Genomic DNA, 22,868 nt, shown 5'->3' with positions numbered 1-22,868 from the left:
CATTCTAGAAATCTATGTAAAACTCAATTTCAAACTTAAATGACTAATAGGATATAAGAGGTCGTAGTATTCCTATGTTTTTAATCCTTGCCATCAGACTTCATGTTTTATTTATAATTTATTCCAAACATTTCATTAATTTCCATAATTGTAATTAAAACTCCCTATTAATAGCATCTCAATCACCCCATTTCTTTTGGTTGCCATAACATATCTTAAAACTAAATAAAAAATGTAAATTACATATCCAATAATGTACATATGAAAAATATAAATATAAATATATGCGATAGGTATATTATTTACCAAAAAAAATTATAGGTCAATTACTTTGTAATTGTCATGAATTAAAAATAGGTAGAAAATTACCTGAATAATTGAAATTTATGCACTTTTTTATAAATTAAGAATAGGTACATTACTTAGAAGAAAAAAAAAATTCATTATACTAGGTAAATTTTTTTACTAGGTATACATTATTGAGAAAAAAAGGTACATTATTTAGAGTAAAAAAAAATTGGTTCACTATACCAGGTAAATTGTTTAGGAGAAAAAATTACATTATTTTGAGAGAAAAAATAGGCTCATTTAAAAAAAATTATTTTTAAAACAAACAATAAAAAGATTCAAATTATTTTTTATAAAACAAGTAATAAAGAAAAAAAAAGGGTACAATATTTGGAGAAAAAATAGGTTCATTAAAAAATATGTTTAAAAATAATAATAAATAGATTATCAAATTATTTTTCAACATAATTAAAATGTACACTATTATTCATAAAACTATAATAAAAATAATTGAATAATTCTAAAGAAAACAACATTAATTACTAAATTTAATATTGAATTTAAATTATTAATACTTTAAATAGATTACTAGTCGTAATTCATAGAATGAAAACACCATTAATTCAAAAATTGATTACTCATACATTTCAAATAAGTTTCTAAATTGTTCTTACATCCATTACAGTTATTTGGAGATATTTTCAAATTCAACGGGTGTCATTATTACACCTTAAGACATTAACTTATAAATATAGTTTTGGAATCCGAAAAATACAATAAATCTATAAAACTTGCAATTGGATAGTCAATTTTAAAAAATTGGGTATTTTATAGATATGCTACACTTACCACATTTTTATCACAATTCTATATTATGTGGCACACATATTATATGTCACATCAATTAAATCAATGAAGTATATTTTATTAGCAATTACAAAAACAAATACGGGAATAAACATAAAAGAAAAGAAAATATTAAATAATTTTAAAAATGCCACATATGGTATAAAAAAGTGGTTACAAATGTGGTAAGAGTACATTATTCTATTTTATATAGAAAACTAAAGAAAAGGGTTATAGGTGATTTAAAATGAATTTTATGGGTCTAAGCTCAATTTACTATAAAATAATTGGGCCTTCCCCTAAGGTTGAGGTCTGTGAAATCTATGTCTTCCATCTCTTACACATAGCAAGATAGGGCAATCATATTCTGGTAAGTGGTTTCTGACTTGCACCAAGCCTATGTGCAAATAGTTATTTTCTAAGTAAATTTATGTTTTAGCAATTAAAAAAATTTCACTTTTGGCTGCCACACGTTTTGTCTATTTTGTAAAATCTCCTATCACAGTCAATTTTCGTTGAGTAAAATCATTTTATCAAACTCAGTTTTTATTGATAATCATATCTAAATTTGAAAGATCCTTTTAGTAGATTTGAGAGAGAAGTTTATCCGCATGGTTATTTCTTGAGAGTTTTTTACCCTTAGGGTTCTATGGCTAGAACTGCTACTAGCGCTTGCATCTCCAGAAGAACGGGTAGACAAAATTCTTCTAAGGCTTGCCATTTTAATAGTCTAGGTTTTATGCTTTCCTTCTATTCTCCTCCTAATTCAGGGTTGCTAGTCCCTGCCTAGGTCACTTCAACACCTTACGCCTCTCTGGCAACGGCTAACAAGCCTATCCGACAGCTAGACAACTCGATGACTAGTGAGTAAAGGAAATTTGACAAAAAACCTTCAAACTAACAACTCTTCTAGGGACTTTAGGCTCTGATACCAGGTACGGGCCCGGCTATATATACATCATATATATATATATATATATATATATTGGTTAAGGACGGGATACGGTGGAGAGCCGAAGCAAATCTGATTCCCTCTCAGGCTTCTTTTGGCTGCCACACGTTTTGTGTAAAATCTCCATCACAGCAAATTTTCGTAAAATCTCAAACTCATTGATTTTCTTCCTTTTTTGAGAGAGAATTATGGATGAGTACGTAGACTATGGAGTTAACAATTTGGAATAATATTATTCAAAGACACCCTCTTCCCTAAGTGAAAAACAGATCCTCTCACGTGCACATGCAGCAGAACCAACCCAACATCAATCGTCTTGTTCCCTTATACCCACCACCACATACTTCATATTAACCATATGCAGTTTCTCTTTCTTAATTTCTGTTTTTTCTGTGTGGAATTTTGCTCAATGCGCATGGTAGAAAGAATTAACCCAACTTCATATCTTTATTAGCTTTGATTCTCTTGACTATGGGCATCGATCCTTTTGTACTGGTGATTCTTCATGAAGTTCAAGATGGGCTGAGGTTATTAGCAGAATTGCAGTTAGCGCATTGGATTTTTGGCTGATAAAAACAAAACCAGAACTTATTTAGCTGATGTGGTATATTATAAGTCATTGGATTTTTTAAACTCATAATCTGTTAAATCCATGTGGTTCTTTCAAATTTTATAAATTTAACATAAATATTTTAAAATACATAAATAAAAAATATTGATTATAAAAAATCGATAAATAAAATCCTGTAAATCATTAGATCAACTAGTTTCCAGAAATTTATATTTGGTAAATTTATTTATAAGTCTTTAACTTGTTGTATATGTATATATAATTAATTTTTATAATCGTTTTTATAATTGTTTTTATATAAAATGTATCACGTGTCCTCTGTTTATTGGGTAAAATGTACCGCGGGTCCTCCGTTTTTATATTTGTTTATGAGGTTGATTGAGACTTTGTTGCAGTGGTTTAGGGTTTTAGGCCTAATCGTTCATTCTCCAACAGCTCCACCAACGAAAAGCCTTCTTCTTTATCTTTTTCTGCAGTTTCTCAATTCAACATGGCAACCCCATCACAAGCTCAGGCCGTCAAGTCGCTCAACAAATCCCCAGGACGCCGCCGTTTTGTCGTAAGCTGATTCTGAAGCTTCTTGCTCTTTGTTCTTTTTACTTCAGTTTTCTTTTTAAAGAATTTCATGATTATTATTTGGTGGGTTTTTATGTGCAGTTCAAGAGCTTTTCTCAGAGACTAGAAGAAGTTGAAGTTGATGTATTCCGAAGCCTTGATAAAGTTAAATCAGAGCCGCAAGCGGGCTCTACGTTTTTCCGGGACTGCCTCGTAGAATGGAGGGTATGTGTCTATTTTTCATAAGATTTTTCTCCAATTTTAAAGCTTTTGTTGCTTTTTCTTTTCTTGTTTGTGATTGTTGGTGCTGATTTTTGTTGTAGGAATTGAACACGGCTGAGGATTTCATCGCTTTCTATGAGCAAATGACGCCATTGGTCCAAACATTGCCTTTGGTGTTGTTGCATAAGGAAACCATAATCTCAGAACTCCTTTCTAGATTACAGATGAAAGCAAGGTTGTCGCTTGAACCCATTCTCAGGTATGGTAACTTATTTGATGCCAACCCTTTTGAGATATCTGATTGTATCTTTGGAGTTTTTAATTTCTGAGAGTGGAGCTTTTGTTTTTCATTTTCAAATTATCTATGTTTGTGAGCAGGTTAATTGCAGTCCTGTGTAGAGATCTCCTAGAGGACTTTATCCCGTGAGTTTCCTCAGCCTTTAGAAAGAATTTAATTTATAGCTGCTGGTGGTTTGTTGTTTTTACTTCCTTAATTGGTCATGATGTCTGTTGGTTATTCGAGACAGCTCTTTCAGTCTCTTGAAGAATTACATCATGACCCTTTGCTCTAGTTGCACGTTATTATTATTATTTTTTCACTTGTTTCTGCCAGGTTCTTGCCAAGGATTGCTGACTCTCTTGTGTCTCTCCTAGAATGTGGTGCCGATAGAGAGCCAGAGGCCATTGAGCAGGTCCAATTTTATTTTTGTTTATTTCCTCATTATTCTTATTGGGGTTTACATGAACTCACAGTTTGCGGTGTTTTTGTGTGCAGATCTTCACATCTTGGTCATCTATTATGATGTACTTGCAAAAATATCTTGTACAAAAGCTTGTGCATGTTCTAAAGTAAGTACTTGGTATCATTTTTGTTCTTTTGATTTTCAATGTGTTAAAGCAAACTGGAGGCTTTTATTTTAGACAAAATAAGCCCTTTTTAACTTTCCTGGATTCTCTACTGTTAAGTGGATCCGAAGGTGCTCAGTCTAGTGAACTTATTGTTATCTGTTTAATTTGTATTTTATGTAGAATGCATCAATATGTTAAATGAAATATTAATGATTGATCTTATTGCAGTAAGTAATATTTTTGGGAGTTCTATTGATTTTGTTTGTCTCTTACTTTAGAACGTGCACAAGATTTTGTACAACATAAGCCCTTTTTAACTTTCAGAAAGATGATAAGAATATTCATGTGACAAATTTCTGGTTTATTAAAAAAAAAGCCAATCAGGCTTCAATAGTATGTTTCTTTTCTTCTTATTTTAATGATAACTTTTGGTATTGAGTTTTCTTTGGCTCAATTTATACGAATATCTAATGATTGTATTGCAATTTCCACCATAAGTTTGGAAATAAACTGTGAATACCGTTGCATTCAATTTGGTGGAATGTGAATGAACCGCTGCATGCTATAGTTTACATCCTCTGCATGCAATAGTTTAGTTCTGTCAGTCTCTGAAATTGATCTTACAGGTTGTATGACCATACCTATAATATGCACTGCATGTTACAAAGTGAAGGAGATGGGTGGTTTCTAAATGTCTATGTTTACATGCTACGACCATACTTACAATATTCACTGCATGTGGGAATCCATGTACTACTCTCTTTCTGTTCATATTCTCTTTTCTTATGATATATATATATCTTGTAGTGTTACTGTAAATTTGAGATATTATCCAAAAGATTACATCCAAGAATTTATGGCAGAGGGGATGTCATTCTTGCTGAGAAATGCACCTTTTGAGCAGCTTAAAAAAGGTATACCTTGCCATATTTTATTTTTTCAGTTTTCGCATTTTGAATTTGTTGACTAGGGGGGAACATATGATTTTTTCTATACTAGTCCCCTTGAAGCATGCCTTATTTTGAATGTGTTTAGAACTTTTTATTTCTACACGACAATTATCATCTAGATGCCTGTTTGTTTTTTCCCCCGTGTATTTTGTCAATGATGGATAATAATGTGTAGTTTCTAATTTGAGATGCACTACATCTGATGGAAGAGTGACCTTCTTTATGTCTTTTTTAAAATATTTTAATCCAGTCACTTGTAGCTGAAGATATAGTTTTAGTTTAGATAACTATAAATTGTTGGCCATATGACATATATACTAGTGTTATGTTCAATTAAGTTTCTTTCACAGCAATTGATAAATTTTCCTCTTCATTGAATTGGTGCAGGTGTCAAAAAGATCATGTTTGAAGTTGTGCAGAAATCAATACCTGTCAGAAAATATGGAGTCAGTGCTTTACTATATTTTGTCATGCGAGGGACCTCATCAAGGTTCCATTCTAAAGCTGAGCAAGTGTTGCATTTATTGATGGACGACTTGATACTTGGTATTGGTGAAAACTTCAGCCAGGGTAAGGTTATTCAGTTGTTGACTGCTTTTACATATAGTTGTATCGTATTAAAATGACTACTTGTACTAATTCATATTTCATCCGTGAAAATTGTATACCATCATTTAAGGTTCATCCGGTACTTATCCAAGAGCACTTGAATATGTTTGTGATTTTGGCTTGGCTTAAGTGTGAAGTGCAAATACAATTTAAAGGTTTTGAAAGAACGATTGGTTGGTTTAAGAGAAAATTGGTAGTATTTCTAAATTATATGTATGTTCGTGTTTACCTTTTCATTTGTTTATTTGTTGAATAATTGCAACCATGCATTTTAGGAGTCCACAAATTGTATTAGATTTTGTGGTGAGACGTATGATCCTCCTCTAGTAGTTGATCATTTTGGATTTTCCTGGATTCTCTACTGTTAAGTGGATTCAAAGGTGCTCAGTCTATTGACCTTATTGTTATCTCTTTAGTTTGTATTTTATGTAGAATGCATCGTTATGTTAAATGAAATATTAATGATTGATCTTATTGCAGTAAGTAATATTTTTGGGAGTTCTATTGATTTTGTTTGTCTCTGACTCTCTCTCTCTCTCTCTCTCTCTCTCTCTCTCTCTCTCAATGCTGCAGGTTCAGACACTGTTGTTGAAGTCTTAATTTCTGCATTACAAAGATTATGTGATGACTTGGACTCCAAGGAGTTGAACTTAATGTTCAATTGCTTATATCAGGAAATAACTGACTCTGTGATTAATGGAGGTGTTGAACGTTTAAGCTGCCTGTTGTCATTGCTTGTTTCTACTGTTCAAGTCAAGAATGGGCAAAGGGTTTCTGGTGAGTGAAACAGTGTTTTTGTTTGCTGACTCGTTTATTTTACTATCAAGCATTCATTTCTTTAGTAATGATGTGTTTGTCTTTTCCTTGTTCTACCAACTGTAACATTTGACAGATTACCAACAAATGCTTGAAATTGTGGGTTTGCTTGTGCGGACATTTATCATGTCTTCTGGCATTACAATGGCAGAGGAACATTCATCTGATGTTGTGGATAAGGTTTTGCAGTTAATGCTCTGTATTCTTAGTGGACTGCACAGTTACAATGATATGTCAACCATATCTAGTTGTTCATTGCAATGGGCTCCTGTATTTGATCTAAAGAACTCAAGGTGCTGCCTTGAACGAAATCTTTGTGCTTCTGATGTTTTTTGTTTCTGTCTTTCCATTTTTTTTTTCCTGGATTAGTTTGTTTGACATTGTTGAGTCCTGCTGTTACAGCTTGTTAGGTTTTATTCGACAACTTTTACAAAAGGACGTTTGCATACTAGATATCTTCGCAGTTAACATTTTAAGGTACAATCGATTTTTTTTCCCTAGAGTGTTTCTGTATTATTATCTATTATGAGGCTTTTAACTTTTTTCAATTGAATTTTCAGGGCCATGAATGATTTATTAGAAACTTCACAGGAAGATGTAATTTATTTGTTACTCACCTTCAATGAAAAACTACAAATGGAAACCCAAAGCTTGACATTCTTAGGTAGAACACGTGAAGGAGTTCCAAGGATTCAAGGTTTTATGCGTGGGTCTATCAGCAATTGGGTTGGGGTTTTAAAGGGTATTGTAAATGGGGATTCATCATCCACTTTAATTCATGAAGCTGACTTGGCCCTGCTGTGGGGAGTCATTAACTGCTTTCCACAAATAGCAGAATCCGAAGAAGATTTTTCGCTGTTGATGGATTTGATGGATGCAGATGATCAAATTCTGATGATTGAAGCAGGTACACTACCTCATCTTTTGTAATTTAACCTATGGTTTCTTTGCTTGATAATTTTTTGATGCCATGTTGCTTTATGTTTAGAAAAACTTGTAGACTTATATATATATATGCAACATTAACCTATGATTTCACCACATTTTAAAATCTGTAGCAGGATCTCTTTTCTGGCGGTTAATTAGAATGCTTGCATTGTTATATGTATCAGTGTTTTCTTATTTTCACCACTTTTTTTTTTTGTCTGAATGAATATGATATTTTGAATTGTTGGACTGGCTGAGTCAAATATGTTTTTGTAGTATTTATTGAAGGTTTTCAGATATGACTGGACCATTTTCTCAGGCTTGACATTTTTTTTCATATGGTACTCTTGCAGACAATATTGCAGGTTTTCCTAAACACACTTGGGAGAGCCTAATTGGTGCTTCCTTAAATTCCTATTACAAACTTACTCATGGTAAAAAATCTGAGCTTGATGAAACAAGCAGATTTTTGCATCTTGGAAATAGACACAAATCATGTCCACAAGTGTTGGTTGCTGTTGCTGATTTTTTGGATTCTGTGTATGGGTATGAATATTCGTATAATGTAGATTTTCCCCCTTTTTAGAGTTAATTGTGTATAAAAGCATGCATTCACATAACCTCCTGCTATTACAAATACTAGGCCTATTGTGGAAGGAGACACCAAGTCTAGAACTTATCATCCAGAACTACAGGCAGATAAAGCCATAGATGCTTTGGACATATTTGCTGATAATTTGTGCCACTCAGACAGAGGGATTCGTGCTTCAACTCTTAGAATATTGTGCCACTATGAAACTCTAAATTGCAATATTTGCACAGAGGATGAGCCAGTTGCGAAGAAAATGAGAACTGAAGTTTCTCCTACTTGTCATGTGGATAGCCAAGGCTTTAATGTATGCTTCTGTTTCTTCATGTTATGCTTGTTAGAATTTAATATTCTATATACGAAATTCCGTACTGATTTTGGTTCAAATATCAGGTTCTTCCACTCCTTCTCTCAATCGAGTCAACTCCGCTTTCAATTTCTACCAGTAGGAAAGTTACTCTATTGATTTCTAGAATACAGATGGGCATCTCCGCTGGAAGAATAGCTGAAGCTTATCTGCCCCTTGTTTTGAATGGGATGATTGGTATCTTCCATAACCGGTTTAGTTATCTTTGGAATCCTACATCAGAGTGCCTTGCAGTTCTGATTAGCCAAAATACTGGACTTGTATGGGAGAGATTAGTTCATTATTTTGAACAATGCCTATCGAGATTTCAAGCGTCTTTTGATCAAGTTGAGGAAGTAAATTCTAAGTTGACCAACAAGTCAAGTGGTATGTCACAACTTGATTCTTTCTGTTATGTTGTATTAATCCACAATGAATAATTATCCTATGGTCATTTTGTTAGGCTTCTTCTGGGGTTGGTTTTCACCTTTTCTTCAGGAAATTCTCTCTGTCTAGGATAAAAAACGGGAAGGTTTTTTTTTATACTAATAAGTGGGTTGTGTGATATTGATAAGAATCTACTTTTTTTTTTTTTTGGAGCAATATTGGACCTTTGAAGTTTTCTTTGTATTGGTTGGACATGATCCCTTTGGATAGCCAGCATAGTCCCACATTGCAGGGGTAGTTTTGGGCTTTCTGGTACATGAGCACCCTTTCTTTATAAACTGGTTTTCCTGGATCAGTTCTACCCATTGGTTAACGTGGTATGCACAGGAAAGTTGGGCTGTGTTGTCTCTCCCCTTGTTTGGAGGTGTATAGCTGACTAGCCTTGGCGCTTAGGGGGAGTGTTCGAATAGTCTCACATTGCCTAGGTATATTTAAGATGTTTATTGTGTAGTGTATAAACACATGGACATGCTTTTGTAATCGGTTTTCAAGGATGATTTCTGCCCATCAGTTTCTCGTATATATATATATATATATATATATATATATATATATTTGAAATGTGAATACACTTTCACTGAATGGCTACAAAGTTGTTCTCTTCGATGATCAGTCTTATCCTGTTTCTGTTTTGCAGATCTGGTTGAAGGCTTTAATTTGTGCATTACTTCCAAGTCTGATAGTACGCCTTCTGCAGCAGTATTATCTTCTTTGCTTCAATCTTTACAAAGAATTCCAACCATAATTGAATCCAAGTCTCGTCAGATTATACCTTTGTTTTTAAAGTTTCTGGGCTACAATTGCAAAGACTTTAAAAGGTGATTGTCAGTTGGCATTATACTTTTTACTGAATACTTGTTCTTGGGTATTTTGAATTTTGTATAGCCTTTAGTCAAAATATTTGTGTGGGCTCATTTGCCTTTATTTTGTGACTGCAGCATCGGGTCTTTCAATCCAAGTGTTTGTAAAGGCAAAGAGTGGAAAGGTGTCCTCAAAGAATGGTTAAACCTGCTGAAACTGATGCACAACCTCAAGTCCTTCTATCAGAATCAGTTTCTTAAAGAGGTCTTACAAAATAGGTTGGTGCAAATTTCATATATATAATTTCGAATTTTTGACCCTTTATTTGACCCATTAATTTTCTCCTGGGTGCCAGGCTTTTGGATGAAAATGATGCTGAAATACAGACAAAGGTTCTTGATTCCCTGTTAATCTGGAAAGATGATTTCCTGCTCCCATATAGTCAACAATTGAAAAACCTAGCCAGCTTCCATAATTTGAGAGAAGAATTAACAACATGGAGTTTATCCAAAGAGTCTAATCTAATTGAAGAAGAACACAGACCTGACCTTGTGCCTATGGTTATCCGTCTTCTGATGCCCAAAGTTCGCAAATTGAAGAAACATGCTTCTCAGAAGGTATGTTCAGTTTTAACTTGTGATATCGTTTATCTTAATCATTCTTGGACCTGTGGTTCTCAAAAATATGTTCTTTTATGTTTACATATATGTATATATTGGTATAATGTATCATATGTAGAAGGTCTTCTATAAAGAAGGCCTTCATCAGAATTAAATGATCAGTTCATACCTTGTGGGTCTCTCGAGGAGAATCTTGTGTATGATTAGGTAAATATTAGGATTGAACAAATTGATTTGTTAGTAAAACTTAGTCTTCTTAAACAACACTGAGCACCTAACTTCACAAAAATTTAGTTTATTCCTTTTGGCTTAGCCATGGTGTCCTCATACTCTTGCATAATTCCTTCGAGCTTAGGTGTAACGTAAAAGACTATGGCAGGTTTGATCTGAATGTGCAAAGGAAATGAATAAACATATAAGTATCATCAGTGATATACCTACAAGGCAACAAATCCTCTCAAACATCTAAATGTGAGACCACCATCAGTTCATTTCCATAGTTTCCCCTTGGAGGGATGTATGTGGTGTTTAGAATGCTAGGGAAGTTAGATGAGTTTGCAACTTGGGCTTCAATATTTCTAAAGCCTCTTGGTTGAGAACAGTTCAGAACCGGGGTAAAAGAACATATTGTGGGAAAGATAAACACGCCCTTGATAAACAAGATTGTTAGTATGAATTTTAAGAACTTATGGGCGGATAGTTTAAAAATATGTTATGAGGTTGTCATGTACCTATGGACTAAGGGTCCAATTTTCTCATGTTTGGCCTGAGATCAAACTGGACTAGATGAGTATTTTATGTAATTTCATAAACACACAAACACACATACCCACACTAGCACACGCATGCACACACACACAAAAGAAGTTTTTGCATATTCGTACTCAAATTTCATGCCCGTGTGTACATAAATTTCTCCCCTTGACGTGTCTTATTGTTGTTATAATTGTACTATTTTATGAATTATATGTTTAATTGGTGTGTTATGGGTTGATTTTCCATTCCCAAATGCTTCACTAGAATACGTGTTCATTTGTTTCGGTTTATTTTATTGATAATTCCATAAATTTTGAATGCCAATATTTCCAGCATTTTTCATCATTATTGCAGTTTAAATTACCACGGATGACACTTTTCATATCTTTCTCAGCTTTCAAGAGTAAATCATCGGAAGGCAGTTCTTAGTTTCATAGCTCAAGTTGAAGTTGAAAAGCTTCCTCTTTTCTTTGTGTTGTTAATAAAGCCCTTGCAAATTGTTTCAATGGGAAGTGACGGTGCTGCAAGCTGGTTTTTGACCTTGCCAAACGGTTCTTTGGCTGAATTTCAAGTATTGGATTTCTTAAAATATTTCACTTTGAGCAATATATCGGCCCTATCTTGGAAGAAAAGATCTGGTTTTCTTCATGTGATTGAAGATATCCTTGGAGTTTTTGATGCATCGCGTGTTGGTCCCTTTCTTGATTTTCTAATGGGGTGTGTCGTTCGAATATTAGGAAGCTGCAGTTTAAGTCTTGATGTAGCAAAAGGCAATGGATCTTCAGTTGAAAATTATCCAGATGTGGACCTTACTTTGCTTGGAAAAGACAGTGCAGTGGAAAATAATGTTTTGGTAATACTTCATTTGTCTATTTACTTTTAGAAGAAACAAACACTTTATTAAATAATAGTTAGTGAATTACACGGTGTGTCTGGTCATGGACAAGATGTCCACCATCTTGACAGTAAATTGAGTTACATGGGATATGAAACATAATTTCTTTTGGCTGTAAATTGAGTTAAAAATTAGTTAACAATTTCTTTGTAATTTACTGAGCGATTTATGGTCTATGTGCAGATCTCCACAACTTTGAGGCAGTTAAAGGATTTGAGGTCATTATGTCTGAAAATTGTATCCTTTGTTCTCAATAAGTATGAAGATCATGAATTTAGTTGCGAGTTCTGGGACTTATTCTTCATGTCATGCAAGCCTTTAATTGATGGTTTCAAGCAGGAGGGACCCAGCGGCCAGAAACCTAGTTCACTATTCTCTTGTTTTCTTGCTCTGTCTAGAAGCCAAAAACTTGTACCACTACTGTATAGGGAACAAAAACTTGTTCCTGATATACTCTCAATTCTAACAGTCACGTCAGCATCTGAAGCTATTGTATCTTGCGTTCTTAAGTTTGTTGAGAACCTTTTGAATCTTGATCACGAGTTGGATGATGAAGATAGTGCTGTAAAAAGAGTTATACTCCCGAACCTTGAAGCACTTATTGATAGCCTGCATAGTCTTTTTCACAGTAATAATGCTGCCAAGAGGTAATAATGGGGTCATTTTCTGTGTACGTGGACACACATGCACAACACTAAGCAGTGGTGCCACCTTCATGATGTGCATGCTATGAGACATTTTGCTTTATTTGAGTATATCTGCAGAGAATTCCTTTGAAGTATTTGCTTTTCTTGCATTGAACTCAACCTTCATGGTGTTTCTTTTCCCTTGTATGACACAATGGATGCTTTCGTGCAGCTTACAGGATTACATTTCCAAATCCACCCTAGTTTTGAGCATTTAGAAGTATCTATGCTAGTTATAGGCAGCTGACTTGCTTTTTTTCATTAATGCTTATAACATCTTAAGAGTGAAGACTCTTATTCGTTACATTAACTCTACAATGTGTGATTGTTGCATGTATGTGCTTCGATGTTCAGTTAAGCTGATGAAAAAAAAATTTAGTAAGGACATAGCAATTTGCAAACTTGATTAACATTGTTCTGTTGTTAAATGAATAGCCATGAAATAGATTGTAGGTTGAGTACAAATTATGGGTCCCATTATACAATGTGCTTGAAACTTTTTACATACGGTTCGATATGCGGAATCCCTTGCTATGCTTTCTTCTGATAACCAAAAGGACTATCTTTTCAAATAGTTTGTTTCATTTCGTTTACTGGATTTCTGTGATGCTGCCTGATTGATGCTAAGTTGGCTACCACCATGTGTTATCTGTTAGTTTCTTTATTAGTATTAAGATGAAGGTAGATTAAGAATAGTAGCATTCACCAGCGTTCATTTTGAATATTTATTGAATGTCCATGGGATAAACTTTGTTGATCATTTCTTATCATTAAGCATGATGATTGATGAATCTTCTTGTTTGACCTTGATGGGATTGACAACCTTAGCCTCCATTTTTCTGATTTCCGTATTAACCTTAAACCACATTTCTCCTCTATATTCTGCACTGATAATTTCCTGTTTTAAGTATTTTGTGGAAAAGAAAGGATGTCATCTCATATGCCATGTTTGTCACATGCTATTTTACTGCCAGGAAATTGTTTAAACATCCAGGAGACGCAGAAAAAAGAATTTTCAAATTTTTACCGAAGTATATAAAAAGTGCAGTGCCAGCCAGGAAATTTGTGGATATATTGCTTCCAGTTTTAGCAAATGGAACTCAAAATTCAGGTAATTATATCTTGAAAAATCACAGCTTTCGTACTTAATGAAGGATTTCCACCTCAGATACTTAAGTCTTCTGTTTACTTTGCAGATTTTTGTTTTGAACTGGTGCAAGTAATTCGTGATATTGTTCCAGTATTGGGGAGTGAGATTACAAATAAAATTCTTAATGCAGTATCTCCCCTACTTACTTCTACTGATCTAGATAAGCGTGTTTTTATCTGTGATCTTCTGGATGCTGTTGCTAGAGTAGACCCTTCTGTTCACTTTGTGGTACTGTGTGAACCCCTCTTTATCTCTCTTTTATTAGAATTTCATTGGCTTTGTAATTTTAAATTGTCATTATTTTCTCATAACTCTTCAAAGGAATGCAGGCAAAACTTGTCCAGGACTTGAATGCAACCTCTAATACAGAATTGGGTAGCCTGGATTATGACAATGTTGTCAATGCTTATGAAAAGATCAGTGTTGATATATTCTATACAATTCGAGAGGATCATGCATTGGTCATTTTGTCTCATTGTGTCTATGACATGTCATCTGAAGAATTAATCTTGAGGCACAGTGCTTACAAGTCATTGCGTTCATTTGTTGAATTTGCTGCCCTCATACTTGGCCAAGTAGTGAACAACCACTGTGAAATGCCTGATATGCCTGACAAGATGTTGGCCTCTGATAATTGTTATTGGACAAGAGCATGCATTCAGAGAATAACAAGCAAGTTTCTTTTGAACCATATGGGTAATGCTTTGAAGAGAGGAACTTCTATTAGAAAGGTAATAAGTTTGTTCTTACCTTCCTGCAGGACTGACGGTATATCAATGCCAATTAAACACGAAGTCAAATCTGCACTATCACACAACATCCTGTAAATACATTAACAGACCATGCACATGCATGTGTAACTAGAACTTTTCAAAGAGTCAGTGCCGATCTAATGTAGGACAAATGTTGAGCAGTGTGTTAAAAATTCATTGCGATAATAATGCCTAAGTTAATGGCCAAAAACAAAAAAAAAATGCCTAAATTACTGGCAAAAAAAATAATATCTGATTTGTTGCAACTCCAAGATACACTTCTTTCTATACTTCACCCTCTTTATGATTGACTGGTGGGGTTTCAGGAATGGGTTGATTTACTAAGAGAAATGGTGTTAAAACTCCCAGAAGTGGCAAATCTGGGTTCATTGAAGGCTCTTTGTGATGAAGATGCTGAAATTGATTTTTTCAACAATATCGTTCACTTACAGGTGAAGTTTTGCATCATGTTATATTCTTTTTAAAACATGTTAATTAAAACATGTTATATTCTTAATTAACACATCTGTGGTCATTTTTTTTTAATTAAAACATGTTATATTCTTTTTAAAAATCAACTGCTGATCAATTCAGAGGAAATGTTTGTCTTGAAAAGGAGTGATGAGTCTCCTCACATATTTACTTTTCTTTGTGCAGAAACATAGGAGAGCAAGGGCTTTGTCACGCTTTAGGAATGTTATCAACGCCAGCTATATGCCAGAGGTTATTTTTCTCTCTGTTTTTATTTCCTCAAAAAATAATTTGGTGATTTGTTTCACTTCTCAGAATTTTCAACCGAGTCACTAAAATCTACTTTGCTGATATCACATCCAGGGCATCACAAAGAAAGTGTTTGTACCCCTCTTTTTCAATATGTTGCTGGAGGAGCATGAAGGAAAAGGAGAACATGTAAAAAATGTCTGCATAGAGGCCCTTGCTTCAATTTCCAGTCACATGGAATGGAATTCATACTACACATTGTTGATGAGATGCTTTAATGAGATGATCAAGAATCCTAATAAACAAAAGCTCCTTCTGAGGCTCATCTGTTCTATCTTGGACCAGTTTCACTTTTCAGATGCCAACGACTCTTTGGATAATGTTTCCAACAGAGGGACCACTGATTCTGGCACGTCAATCTTGCGTAGATGTAGTAGTTCTGTTTCGGCAAATGAAATACAGACATGCCTTCAAAAAGTTGTGCTTCCTAAGATACATAAGTTACTGAGTGATTCTGAGAAGGTCAATGCTAACATCAATCTTGCTGCACTGAGAGTATTAAGGTTGCTACCGGGAGATGTAATGGACTCACAGCTTCCTAGCATTGTTCATCGAATTTCAAATTTTTTGAAGAATCGATTAGAAAGCATCCGTGAAGAAGCTAGGTCCGCTTTGGCTGCTTGTTTGAAAGAGCTGGGGCTGGAATACTTACATTTTATAGTCAAGGTTTTACGAAGTACATTGAAACGGGGATATGAGCTACATGTGTTGGGATACACACTGAACTTTATTTTGTCAAAGTTTCTTGTCACTCCAATTAGTGGGAAATTGGACTACTGTTTGGAAGATCTCCTTTATATTGTACAGAATGACATTCTTGGAGACGTTGCTGAGGAAAAAGACGTTGAAAAGATTGCTTCCAAGATGAAAGAAACTAAGAAGCAGAAGTCTTTTGAAACCCTGAGATTGCTTGCTCAAAGCATAACATTCAAAAGCCACGCCTTGAAACTTATATCCCCTGTTACTGCTCAATTCGAGAAACATTTGACACCAAAAACCAAGACAAAATTGGAAAGTATGTTAACTCACATAGCGGCTGGTATTGAATACAATCCAACTGTTGATCAGACTGACCTATTTATATTTGTATATGGTCTGATTGAAGATGGAATAAATGAAGAAAATGGCCAGGGTGAGAATTTGTTTATTACACAGGTAAATGGACGCCGTCAAAATGATTTGACTGGAAAAGCTGTTTCGTCAGGCTGTGTTGCAGGTGCTAAATCAGTATGTTCACATCTTATTTCAGTGTTTGCTCTTGGGATATTTCAGAAGCGCATAAAGAATTTGAAATTGGGAAATAACGATGCACAAATGTTGTCAATGTTAGATCCGTTCGTCTTACTGTTAGGGAAGTGCTTGAACTCCAAGTATGAAGATGTCGTATCTGCATCACTTAGATGCCTCACCCCACTTGTCAGGTTGCCTTTGCCTGCCATCGAATCTCAGGCAGATAATATTAAGGCCGCACTGTTTGGTATTGCTGAAAGTTCAGTTAATACTGGCAGCTCTCTAATGCAGTCATGTCTGAGGTTGTTGACTGTACTTTTGCGCGGCACCAAAATCACTCTGTCATCTGATCAGCTACATCTGTTGATTCAGCTTCCACTGTTTGTTGATCTTGAGAAGAATCCCTCCTTTGTTGCTCTTTCACTTCTAAAGGCAATTGTTAACCACAAGCTAGTTGTTCCCGAGATATATGATCTTGTAACTAGAGTTGCAGAATTGATGGTAACGAGCCAAGTAGAACCAATTCGTCACAAATGTAGCAAGATTTTATTGCAATTCTTACTTGATTATCGTCTCTCTGAAAAACGCTTGCAACAGCATTTAGATTTTCTGCTGTCAAATCTGAGGTGAGTGCCTAGTATTGCCTTAGAAAACTTTTTCTTTCCTTATTGTTTTGTTTAATGATGGCTTGACTCTTTTCACAGGTATGAGCATTCGAGTGGAAGAAAATCCGTGCTTGACATGCTCCACACAATTATTGTTAAATTTCCAAAAGGCGTTGTAGATGAGCAATCCCAGACTTTTTTTGTCCATTTGGTGGTTTGCTTGGCTAATGATCAAGATAATGAAGTTCGTTCATTGGCTGGTGCAGCTATAAAATGTCTCACCGGCTATATAAGCCTACATTCATTTCGTTCCATTCTTGAGTACAGCCTATCTTGGTATTTGGGTGCAAAGCAACAACTGTGGAGTGCTGGGGCACAGGTAAATTTTTTTCATTTTTTCTCAAGTTTAAAGTTATTTAGCGTTCTTATTTGAATGATGTGATTTCTTACTCTTCTTCCGTGTACTGTGTCATGATTATAGTTCTCCACCAATTGTAGAGAAGAATTAGCTTTCAAGAATATCACAATTTCGGTATATGTAAGGTTGTTATCTAGACAAAAAGTAATCCTGGAAGTTGACTGAATTTTATATGTATTTTTTAAAGAACTTTTTCAGTATGCTAATGTTATTAGCACTTTTAAATGAATGTGGTTGGTGTGCTGGGGGAGTCTAACTGATACAATATGCCCAATGCTCTATGTCATATATCCCAAAGCTCTCTCAAATTTTGCCATCTGGAGTTTGTTAAATAAGAAAAGAATGTGGAGACAAAGTCACTTTGCCTGAAGTTTCATATTTGGAGTGCATACTGTATGTCAGAAAGCATGTAATCTTAATGGGTGATGCATGTGTTTTCCTGAGTGATGTGGGATCTGATTAATGTCTACAAAAATTGGATCTGCATTGTTCTTTGTCTCTGTTTGTGCTGTCTCATGTTTTAGTGTCAAACGTTGTAATCCTAATTTTGAGGAGATTATCATAGTTGTTTTCCAAATCCTTTATCATTGCTTTATACTGACTCTGCTTGTGGTTCATTCACATTTCTCTTGGTTAATGTCTTATGTCTATTTGATAGGTTTTGGGATTACTGGTTGAAGTCATGGAGAAAGGATTTCACAAGCATATCAACAGAATATTGCCAGTTGAAGTCATGGAGAAAGAATTTCATAAGCATATCAACAGAATATTACCAGTGACTAAATGTATCTTACAGTCCACCATCAATGCAGTCACTGATAGGCAACTAGATTTTTCTAATGAAACTAACATTCCTTTATGGAAGGAGGCATATTATACGTTAGTGATGCTGGAGAAAATGCTGCATCAGTTCCATGGTCTATGCTTTGATAGGGATCTTGAGGTATGTCATTAGTTAACACATCATAAAACATTGTTATGACTAATGGTATTTCAAGAATCCCTCAAACGAATTGTAACTTTACAATATAGTAATTTAGAAATAGGTAGTCCAGAAAATATTAGAAAAGATGATCATAATAGATAAACTTATATTCATAATCTGGGCATTGAAGATGTTCTAATCCCTTTTTCTCTGTTGTAACTGTTCCATTCTTTTGAATTATAGGATATATGGGAAGCAATTTGTGAATTACTGCTGCATCCACACATGTGGTTACGTTGCATTTCCAGTCGCCTCATAGCTTTCTACTTTGCTGCTGTCACAGAGGCATGCTCTAAAAATCATGAAAAACCATTTGGGACTTACTATCTTATTAGACCAAGTAGACTTTTCATGATAGCTGTTTATCTCTGCTGCCAAATGAAGACACAGCTTGTTGATGATACTGCCAGTAATCTGATTACACAAAATCTTGTGTCCAGCTATTTGTGGGGTGCATTCGTTGGTGGGACAAACAGAGTGTGCAGATCCCACCCAGTTCTGGTCCACCCTTGAACAGCATGAGCAGGGCTGTTTTCTTAAAGCTTTTGAGTTGCTCGATGCTAGAAAAGGAAGGATCATGTTTTTATCTCTTACCTCTGGAATATGCAACAAAAATAATGAAAGCCCCTCTAAGAATATTCGGTACTTGCTTGTCTCCAGCCTGCTAAAAAAAATGGGAAAAATTGCCCTTCAAATGGAGGCTATGCAGGTTTGTCCCAGAGGATGATTTCTTAAACTTTCTATTTTTTTTTGTAGACATTTTGGAACATTTCTTGGCATAGGAGCTTTTTTTAAAAAAAATTGGTCTTATTCACTAAAATAGCTATTACTATTGGTGACATTGTAATTCTCTAGTATGTATTTTTTTTGGGGTAAAAATCATTGTGTAATTGTTCCATGCAGATGAAAATTGTCTTTGATAGTTTTGGAAAAATTTCATCCGAAATAAGTCAGGAAGACTGCCTGCTTCATGCCTCTGAAATCTTGCTGCCCTTGTATAAAGTTTGTGAAGGATTTTCTGGGAGAGTGATTCCTGGTGAGTTTTCTGTCTCACTATTTCCCCATGTTGCCATTTTAATTGCATACAGTAGAAGTATCTAGAAAGTTGGTCCTGCATATCCTAAAAGCTATAGGCTCTCGCTGCCTCAATAAATAGCTTGCATTCGGGCTCTTTGCATGCCATATCTGCATCCCTCTGCAACGATCCTAGTACAGCTAGAACACAACAAATTATTGGTATGGATCCTATTGTACGTGGCCTTTTTATGCAACATTGCATTGATGAGGGCTCAAGTGTTTGAACTATTAATTTTTCAGTCGAAGTGGAAGAGTATATATCCACTTTGGTTTCTGCTAAGGAAGGCCATTTTATAAATTTGCTTCAAAAATCAAAATTGAGTTACCTGTGAAACCTTTGTTTCAAACTTTATTTATATTTTTGTAGTTATTTTTGGTTGAATTCATGAGTGGTTTAATATCACGAAATGTCAAAACAATCTTTATCTACTATATTGAATAGAATAAGATAGCTCCCTATCTCATGTTCCTATTGTTTATCTATATTTTGAAGTGCCATCTGACAAGTTGCTATCTCATGGTCGTATCTTGTCTTCCAGAAAATATGAAGCAATTAGCACAAGAAATTTCTGAACGTGTACGAAATAAACTAGGCGTACAAAATTATGTACTGGTTTACAATGACATCCGGAAGAATCTCAAGGCAAAGAGGGATAAGAGGAAACATGAAGAAAAGCGCATGGCTGTTACTGATCCTATGCGAAATGCAAAGAGAAAATTGAGGATTGCGGAGAAGCATCGTGCCAACAAGAAAAGGAAGATGATGACAATGAAAATGGGGAGATGGACGCATTCCAAGTCAAAGTAGATGTTGCAAAAAGCCAATGCACTTCTTGGACCACTCTCACTCTGGTGAATTTTCTGCTTTGGTCATTAGGTGGCTACGATAGGACGCTACTTCGGTTGAGAGATTAATTTTTGTCGTGGCTCTAGTTCTGTTAATATAAGTTATCATTACAGTTTTGCTTAGGTAGAATCTATTTGTTTTTTTTTGTTTTTTGTAAGTCAGAACAGGATAGGGATATCATAGGATGTAAATACCATTTCAAGATGTGCAGACGTGATGCTGAAACTGGCAGCATATATAGTATTGTATATTTCTGTTGGTTATGACTGTTTCATAGCCTCAGTATCCTATTGTTACAGTATCAATTCTGGGACTCTCTCTCTCTCTCTCTACAAGCCATAGATTCTAAGCTATAGTAAGAATGATGAAACTTGATTGCGAAGGGAGAAGCCTATTTCCCATCCGCCTTTTAATAAAAATGTTAAAGACAAGTTTACCCGGGTATAAAACGACCTTTGAAGACCTACGAAAAAACATTTAAAAAGAATCCTCTCCCGGCAGCGTAAGCTATACACGCCTGAAACTTACTACGCTCGCCAAATCTTTGTCAGAACATTCAATGGAATCTTTATTTTTGATTATCTGTTCTTTTGGTAAATTGTAATTAAATATTTTTGTTATCTAATAAAGTATGAATGCTAGTTTTCTTGTTCTCCACACTTCATGCAGGGCTCAGGGCCGTCGCCCTTCCAGCCCTTCACCTCATAAATGGACAACAAAACCTTAAACCCTACGCACTCAAAACCCTCTATCCTCCTCTCTCCCTCTCTATATCCTGTTCTCTGTCTGCTTTGTTCGAAGCAGATAAATGACATCAAATCCGTTCTGTGAACCAAACGGGGCCTATGTGTAAAATCCAATTCCAAATTTAAATGACCAGTAAAATATAAGAGGTCATCGTATTCCTATGTTTTTACATCATTGCCACCAGACTTCATATTATATTTCTAATTTATTTCGAACATTTCATTAACTGCCATAATTGTAATTAATACTATCTATTAATAGCATATCAATCAGGCCATTTCTTTTGGTTGACATTCCCTCTAACATATCGCCCCTAAAATTGCAAATCAAAAAAAAAAATCTGTAAATTACATATCCAATAATGTACCTATGGAAATATATATATATATATATAAAAATATAGGTATATTATTTACCAAAAAAAATTACAGGAAAATAAGTACACAATAATCTATAGAAAATATAGATACACAATAATTTATAATAAAAAATAATAGGTAGATTATTATCCATGAAAAAACTAGGTACAATAAATGAAATCCAAGTTCTAAAATAGGTAGATTATTATCCGGGAAAGATGGAACAAAATTTCAAAAAGGCAATAAGGAAAACTGCCTTTTTCAGCCAACACATTGTTGACTATATTAATGAATTTTAATAATAAAAAGGATAATTAATTGCAGACAAATTTTTTTAGAGGGAATCACCACAATATATTGGGGAACCAAAAATTAGAACACCACTCCATTACATGTTGAAATACAAATAAGGGTATTTTTGCAATCAAAAAATTATAATAAATCAGATATTGAGCTTAATAAGGTAACTTGATGAGTTAGATCATAGTCATGAGTTTTTACTTATAAAAATTGGGTATTATTTATAGGAACAAAAAGTGAAGGGTTGCATGGTAAGGTAAGCTGAATTTGAAGGGTGTGAGCCAAATTTACTATATTCTTCTTTATAAGCTCCACACTCCACTCCTGTTTTTATAGTTTTTATTATTAATTTTCTCTTGTTCTGTTTGATCAAATAGAAAAATGGATAAAGTATGACAAATTTTTATAGTTTTTATTATTATTATATTCTCTGCTTGTTCTGGGAGTTTGCTTGTTTGATGCTTGTCAAAGTTCAAATCCAAATGGCATGCATTATAGAAACTTAATGGCTTATAAAAATACAAACACAATCCAAACATAAATAAAGTATAGAGAAGACAAATTTGGATGGATATCACTTTGTATTTTATATCTATATCTATCACTTACTGATATCTATTATTTTATTTATTTTTGGTTCTTTTCTCTGTTTGATATCTATGGGTGCTCCTCCTAAATTTGGTTGATTTTATTTACCTATATTTTTTCTGATTGTTACGTTTGTCTGATATTACTTACACTTAGGGCGTGGATTAGTTTTGTTTTGTTGTCAATTTCGATAAGTTTGTGTTAGGGGCATTATTGTTGCATAGCTTGACTGTCTTCGATTAAAAAAAAAATGGGTTTGGTCAAGGTGGGATTTTGATTTCATTGCATGGATGAGCTTTTAGTTA

General features: G+C 34.5%; 1 protein-coding gene across 1 annotated transcript; it reads left to right on the top strand.

Annotated features, from left to right (window-relative positions):
• The first annotated feature begins 3,050 nt into the window (after positions 1-3,050).
• Positions 3,051-20,874, top strand: LOC103327984 (uncharacterized). The gene is given in 32 exon segments (XM_008230374.2): positions 3,051-3,216; positions 3,315-3,437; positions 3,536-3,693; positions 3,813-3,857; positions 4,048-4,126; positions 4,210-4,283; positions 5,091-5,197; positions 5,621-5,803; positions 6,416-6,619; positions 6,735-6,951; positions 7,061-7,135; positions 7,219-7,565; positions 7,939-8,131; positions 8,229-8,481; positions 8,568-8,907; positions 9,605-9,785; positions 9,906-10,046; positions 10,124-10,385; positions 11,539-11,997; positions 12,223-12,686; positions 13,700-13,836; positions 13,922-14,103; positions 14,205-14,606; positions 14,954-15,079; positions 15,285-15,350; positions 15,462-17,263; positions 17,342-17,621; positions 18,319-18,603; positions 18,829-19,086; positions 19,088-19,354; positions 19,549-19,681; positions 20,262-20,874. Coding segments are annotated over 32 exon segments (8,181 nt in total). The 5' UTR covers positions 3,051-3,147; the 3' UTR covers positions 20,531-20,874.
• Positions 20,875-22,868: the final 1,994 nt, after the last annotated feature.

The sequence above is a fragment of the Prunus mume genome, linkage group LG4, assembly GCF_029339155.1.
Source record: "Prunus mume cultivar Tortuosa linkage group LG4, ASM2933915v1, whole genome shotgun sequence".
Classification (NCBI taxonomy): Eukaryota; Viridiplantae; Streptophyta; class Magnoliopsida; order Rosales; family Rosaceae; genus Prunus; species Prunus mume.
Note: the sequence above shows the minus strand (reverse complement) of the source record. Positions and strands in the feature narration are given on the sequence as shown.